This window comes from Vicia villosa, unplaced genomic scaffold (assembly GCF_029867415.1).
Source record: "Vicia villosa cultivar HV-30 ecotype Madison, WI unplaced genomic scaffold, Vvil1.0 ctg.001122F_1_1, whole genome shotgun sequence".
In the NCBI taxonomy this organism is placed as follows: Eukaryota; Viridiplantae; Streptophyta; class Magnoliopsida; order Fabales; family Fabaceae; genus Vicia; species Vicia villosa.
The window spans coordinates 302804-310082 of NW_026705489.1; the positions used below are offsets into that span (position 1 = coordinate 302804).

Here is a 7279-nt window from a genome sequence, read left to right on the forward strand (position 1 = left end):
ATGATCTTATATAAGTGATATAATATTGAAATATGAAAATTTCATAAATGTTATTTTGGTAATAATTTTTTTAATATTTACGGACTAAAACGTTAAAATTTACCATAACGTTAATAAACTGAGTACACTTGATTCATTTTATAACTCTCTGACACAAATGAAACTATATGCTAATAATAATTTTTAAATAGTGATGAATCATCTAACAAAACAAATACATAAAATAAGTTATTATTAAAACTAATAATTTAAATTTCTAATAAAATGAATAAAAAAAAAAAAAAAATAAAGTGAATGATTTAAAATTTGATATAAAGAAAATGTAATAGGATAAATAACAAAACTAGAAGAAAAAATAACATAAATAAATATTAAAAAAATTATAAAAATAATGTAATGATTATGATTTGTATTAAATTAAAAAAATTTGAAAAAAATTTGAAGGTGGATAATAGTTATAATAAGTTGATGGAAATAATCGAGAAAACTCACATAGAAGAGAAGCATTAACACGGAAAAAAATTGAAATATTAAAATTAAACTGAGGATATTTTAGTAAATATAATAATTTTTTACGTTTTAAAATTCAGATTCCCTCCCCTCCCCTCCAAATCCCCCCAATTCGGAGGAACGCAAAAAGTGAGGTTTGGAGGGATTTTGCTCCCCTCCCCTCCCCTCCCTTCCCCTCCTTAAATTTGAACCAAACATATTTAATTAAAAATTTCCCCTCCCATCCCCTCCCCTCCCCTCCATCTACTTCGAACCAAACACACCCTAAGTTGTTCGTAAAATCCTGCATTTGTGAAAATGATGTGTTGAAACAGACAAACATGAAAATGCTCAGAAGCTATTTGATGAAATGTCTGATAAAAATGTTTCAATGAGATATTAAAAAATCTATTGTGAAAAAAGTCTAATGAGTCACAACTACCTAAACAATAAATCTAAAAGAAGTGGAATACCAGATCATAGCCATCATAACCATCACATTTTACAGCCACATCAAGTAGGATGTCATCATAACACTATTGTATAGGACAATAAAAACATCAGATTACTATGCGTATAATTTGATGCAATAAGTGTAAAGCTTAGCCCACCAATGGACAATGGTCTAAAAAAGTTTATTTAAAATAATTGAGTGCGTCCCTTTGTGACCAATTAGTGATAAGCAAAGTTTATTCTATCAAGAACAAAGACACACACAAGAAAATAAAGACAAATGATACTAATAATTTTTCTACGATAAATACTTCTATGACTAGATTACTTGAAAGTTTTAACTTACAGAAACAGAAAAATGAAGCTGCTAGCCACTAATGAGCAATGTCTCACTTCTAAGTTATTAATAGTCACCAAAGACAACAGATTCATATCAATATATGTATAGTCTAGTTTGAGAAATGAATATATTCACAAGGCCATGCTGCAGTTCCAGTATGTTGAAGAACTGAATGTGTTGGAATTATCCCATTAAAACTTCCCTCTTAGAATAATTAAATGCTATAAACGATGTTCAATATTTTTCTACCTAAAAGTTTTTTATTCTACTATTATTTCAAAGTTTTTATTCCATTTCCTTGGTTATAAAAATTAGATATGATGCCTATTGAGTAAGTAAATGTTACACAAGGAAATGAAGATAAAGCAACCAACACCTATTATCACAGTTAAACAAGTAAATGCTCACATAATGTTTCATTACAAGAATTAGCTTAAAATGTTTCTTAGTTAACTATTCCAGATTCACTTTCAAGTTTTATATTAATGTCCAATATATCTCAGTCCTATAGTAATGTCCCTATACAACATTAATATCCTTCACCCTCCTCATTACTCCAACAATCACTTTTGGTTGAGATATTTCATCGAACAAGTTGAGTGCATTTTCAACAGCAGGTTCCTATGAAGAAGTTACATCTCATATTTTTCAGAAGTATACAAAAAAAGACTCATTTGAATATGATGATGAGAACATACAAATGGTCAATTTTATCATATTTATCACAGATTTGAGCAAGAAAGTGCAACTGAGAAGATGAAGAAGAATGGGGAACATATGGTTCATGAATTTAATTGATACTAGGTAAGAAAAAATTGAAATATAACAATGGCGAAAAAGAATCCTCAAATTTAAGGGGGTTTGAAACCCCCGCAATATAACATGTTTTTTTCCAGTGTTAATTTTAAGTGACGTGGCTTGATACGTGGCATGCCACATCATCTTCCGTTAAACCAAATAGACGGCAGGGACTCAAAGTGTGGACGAAAAATTTTAGGAGGACTATTCTTTGAAGGAATTTTTTATAGGGACTAAAACTAGATTTTGAGTTATTTATAGGGACCACAAACATATTTAACCCAAAATTGTAATCACATTAAATCAAAAAATTAAAAATAATTAAAAATTAAAAATAATAAATCAAAAGTTGCAATCAGATTAAATCAAAAATTAAAGTTGCAATCAAGTAAAATGATCATGATATTTAATTTTTTTATAGGTAAATGATTTATGTCTTTTCATTTCAAAACTCTTTATTTACCTAAACAAATATAATGTTTTTTTCTTTACTCTTTGATTCTATTTTCTTATAAATTTCAAAATTATGTATACATTTTTAATTTGTAATATTTTATCTTTATTTTTTGTTTTGTTCGACCTTATAATAAATAAATATCAATAATATTTTATAAAACTAACTTTGTATATATTGATAACCTTAGTTTCTTAATTTGACCTAACTAAAATATTCTTTAGTTCTATGAATTAATATAAAATATTATCTTATTTACATATTATAATATCTACAATTTCTATAATTACTAAGATTTAATATAAATATCACTCAAACATAAAATCAATCAATTAAGATTTATTTATTAATATTTGCGCTTAAAATATAAAAAATTAAAGTTCATTCTATGAATTAATATAAAATATCATGTTATTTACATAGTATAATATCTACATTTTTGACAAAACTTGCGCAAACATAACCCAGTAATTTCAAGCAGATTCTCCATTGTATATTGACACCGGCCAACTTGATTTCTACTTCTACAGCTCAAACTTTCGGGACAGTCAAAGAAGAATATTTATTTCAAACGAATCGTATGGACGATGTTATCTACTGTCTGCACCAGAAAAAAATCCAAAACACATATTAGGACAATATTTAAATTGTTACTAAAAAAGAAAATAGGGATTGGAAACAACCCATGTAAAAAACGAACCATATACTATGGAGTGACGCCAATTGGTACTTCAGAATGATACATTACAAATTCAACCTGCAAATAACATGAAACGCCATTTAGTAGTTCAGAATGATACACTACAAATTCAACCTGCAAATAACATGAAAGATATTTTCTATCAAGAAAAGAAAGAAAAAAATGTTAAATTCCGGTTTTTCCATGAATAGTCGTGGGAATGGTTGTAATTGCAAAAATAGTATAAACCAAAATTTTCCACATGAATAGTCGTGGGAATGGCTGTAATTGCAAAAATCACTACAACGAATAAGGGCTTTAAAAGCGCTTATTTTGGGCTATTACAGCGCTTTAAAGCGCTGGCAAAGCCAGCGCTGCCGTAGGTAACAAAAGCGCTTTTGAAAGCGCTCTGGTAGGTCCCCCTATAAGAGCGCTTTTTCCAGAAAAGCGCTCTGGTAGACCCCCCTATAAGAGCGCTTTTCTGAAAAAAACGCTCTGATAGCCCCCCCTATAAGAGCGCTTTTCCAAAAGCGTTTTCGTAGGTTGCGTTTTTTTTTATGTTTTTTTTAATCTTTGGCAGCGCTTTTTGTAATAAAGCGCTTTAGTATTTTGACATATCTCAAATTCTCACTAATATTTTGAGAAAAACATTTAGTATATTAAACAAATAAAAATTTAAAAAAAAATACATTTAATATAAAACATTTTATGAATTAGTATTGCATATATTTATTATCAAAATACAAATAAAACATCACTAATTTTATAAGTGCTCTAGAAGCAAAATTTACAATCAAATTCTCAAAACACAAAATACAATACAAATATATATATATATATATATATATATATATATATATATATATATATATATATATATATATATATATATATATATATATATATATATATATATATATATATATATATATATATATATATATATATATATATATATATATATATATATATATATATATATATATATACTAATTTGCTCCCTAATAAAACTAGTTCCCTCCAGTCGAACGTGACTCTCGATGGCCATAATTGACTTTCCAACAATGCACAAATCAACTTCTAATTTATCTTCAATTGTCCATTGCATGTATACATATAAGAATAAGAAGAAAAAGAAATAAAGTTAATATAGGAGTATAATACATATTGACTAAATGACTTATAGATAAGTCACATAAATAAATTGTCGAGAAAAACATGAATAGGTTCAAAGGAAAGATATAGTTAGAACTCAGTATCAATAATAATTAAACTCAATTACTCACTTCACATTTTGAATGATTTCATCATTGAAACTTCATAAACTAGAGCATCGACCGTAATAGGGATTTAAAAATAGCAAGACCTCATGTTTAAAACTTCATGAAAATAGATCAACCATTGAATAATTACTTAATCACAGTTCACATTTGTCCATTGTTTAGTAAGTTCATCTTTAATCCCAAAATCCTCAAATAACATGCAGTTGAAGAACACCCAAATATTCTAATATACATGTAGTGTGTGCATTTATACATCCATGTAGCAAGAGAGGATATATATATATATATATATATATATATATATATATATATATATATATATATATATATATATATATATATATATATATATATATATATATAGAGAGAGAGAGAGAGAGAGAGAGAGAGTGAGAGAGAACTCACGGGGTTTGCAAATCAATATTACTCGCTCCTCCAACTTCATGCGTAAGTGAATCAGCTTCACCCACCTGTCGCAGCCTCAAACATTCATTGTCAAAAGCATTGTCAAAACTCGCTCCTGCAACTTCCGGAGATAGTAAATCTGACTTATTCTTCATAAAGTGACTGTAGAGCTCAGTTTGTTGTATCAGAAAGGTAAGCCTTTGTTGCTGTCTCTTAGCTTCTCGAAGCTCCTGTTCACGTCTCAAAGCTTCAACCGCTTCTTTCTCCTCTATTTTTCTCACTTCGGCCTGTAACAAATGAGATTGTAAGTTAAAACAAATTCAAGCCAATTGTATAAGTGACTGTACACTCGTGCTGACATGTTCACATTCAAAAATAAATCTAAGAAGAAATTGAGATGCAAAAGTCTACCAAAAAAACTATCTTTTTCTGTCAGATATAATAGGGTGCAATATATATACTAAATAGAGCATAATTCTTCCAAACGGGGTCTCCAAAGTCAAATAAGCTGAGCATTTTATAAAACATAATTTCACTCATGAGAAAGTTTTGGATCAGTCATTTCCAGATAAATATAGATAACATATGCTTCCTATTCAAAAATTTCATTGATACAGAAGATTACAAATTACAAACAAAGTAAGACTAAGAACCTATGCATAAACAGAACGAACATAATATGAATTAGGAAGCAAATCAACAAAATCAATAAACTTCACAGAGGAATTAAAAGGTACCATCTCCTTATCTATTCGTTTCCAGAACAGCAACATGTCTCTAGCTAGTTTCCAGGTGCGAATGCTAGCACCCCTATTCCATTTAAGTGATCTACTAATTTTCATTCTAACCTGAGGAAAAATTTATTGAAATAAGTTAAGCCAAAAGTACAAAACAAACACCATAAGCTTTGAATTATATAGAAAAAAAGAATAATTCATTGTGTACTAGGGATAGCACATGCCTCTCTTTAACAGAACTCTGAGCACCTCTTAGCATCAATGAGTTGCTTTCGATGAAGAGTAGTAAAATTCCTATGATGCTTTGGTAAGTCTCTTCTTACAATGTTTAACCAAATCTTTCCAATTTTATCCATTTCCTCCTTCTTAATTGATGCAGGATCTTTCTTTACCTTTTGCTTCTTGGGTAAGATTCGCTCAATGATCTGAAACAGCTATAATTCAAAACTGAATATAAAGGAAAAAGGAAGATAAAGGATTCAGAGAGATCATCATAATCTCAACCGATACATACCTCGTAAGTGTCACCTTTTTCCAAAACCTTTACTTAATAAACCTGCAATACACCTCCCTCAGACAAAATAGACCGCTTTATGCTTCCAGCAGCCCCTTCTGGAATGGATGAATTGAGACCAATATCAGACACATTCAGACTGAGATTTTGAGGTGAATTTGAAGATGACATGGCCTTTATCCGTGCCTGAAGAGATTCGTATTGAGATAGGGGTTCACCCATGCCAGCTTGGTTTTTATTTCCTAACCTTTTGTCAGAAGCCATCATTTGAGCCAACGACCCCAAATCCAAGGAACCCTTCAAGTAAAATTCATCCACATGGATATCCGAGAAACTTGAAGGGTTCAACGATGTAGCCATTCGAACTCCGTCACGGTGGTTCCGGTTACCATTCGAACTCCGTCACGGTGGTTCCAGTTCAATAGGTTATGTAACCTAATGGAAGAACCTCGACTGCTATCGAACCTAACCTGTTATCAAAATCAAAGAGAATATGCGGATGAGAGAGACATAGTGAGGTGAAATTGAAATTGAAATTTCACCACAAATAAAATAAAATATTAGGGTTTATAGTTTACTTACATATATGAATGTGTACCCACCAAATTTGCATTCGAATAGAAAAGAAGAGGATTGTTTACAGTCAAGAAGATGATTGTTGCGATGAAGAAGAAGATCGTTGCGACGGTGAAGGAATTGAAGTGTTTGAGTTCTGGGTTGGTAGGGTTTGAGTAGTGGGTTGCGACGGTGAAGGAATGAAGGGCGGGGGAGAAGGAAACGAAGAAGAAAACCAAGATTTGAAGTCTGGGATGGGATGAACTTTTTTAGGGCTCATCAGTAAAGAGATGAACGAGTGGATATGGAAATTGTCTTCTAATTTCAATTTTAATTATTGTTTTTTAAAATAATTTAAATTAAAATAAAATCTAAACCCCTATAAGGACAGGGGTTCGATCCCTGTGTTGAATCTTTTTAATTTTAATTATAATATAAACCCCTATAGGCTTTGCCAGCGCTTTTGAAGAAAAGCGCTTTGTAAGGTGTGATGTGAGTATGGTTTTTAGCAGCGCTTTTCAAAAGCGCTGGCTTAAGGCCCCATATAGCAGCGCTTTATATAAAACGCTTTC

At 30.3% G+C, this 7279-nt stretch overlaps 1 protein-coding gene across 2 annotated transcripts; it reads right to left on the reverse strand.

Annotated features, from left to right (window-relative positions):
- Positions 1-4195: 4195 nt before the first annotated feature.
- LOC131633378 (chromatin-remodeling ATPase INO80-like) lies at positions 4196-7018 on the reverse strand. 2 transcript variants are annotated; one of them, XM_058904089.1, is made up of 6 exons: positions 6735-7018; positions 6153-6622; positions 5863-6072; positions 5639-5749; positions 4902-5188; positions 4196-4302 (listed from the first exon to the last, which is right to left on the reverse strand). In XM_058904089.1, the coding sequence occupies exons 4-6, from the start codon at positions 5741-5743 to the stop codon at positions 4299-4301; spliced, it is 396 nt and encodes a 131-aa protein (XP_058760072.1). In that variant the 5' UTR covers positions 5744-5749; positions 5863-6072; positions 6153-6622; positions 6735-7018; the 3' UTR covers positions 4196-4298. The 2 variants fall into 2 exon arrangements, with proteins under 2 accessions (XP_058760072.1, XP_058760071.1); XM_058904088.1 differs by having other exon boundaries at positions 5863-6063; positions 6735-7015.
- Between the last annotated feature and the right edge of the window lie 261 nt (positions 7019-7279).

Bases quoted from the DNA above. Each gene is read 5' to 3' on its own strand.
- LOC131633378 (XM_058904089.1), bottom strand. From the start codon at position 5,743: ATGAAAATTAGTAGATCACTTAAATGGAATAGGGGTGCTAGCATTCGC. The intron at 5,189-5,638 runs GTACCTTTTAAT...CATTTGTTACAG, and splicing joins AACGAATAGATAAGGAGATG to GCCGAAGTGAGAAAAATAGA.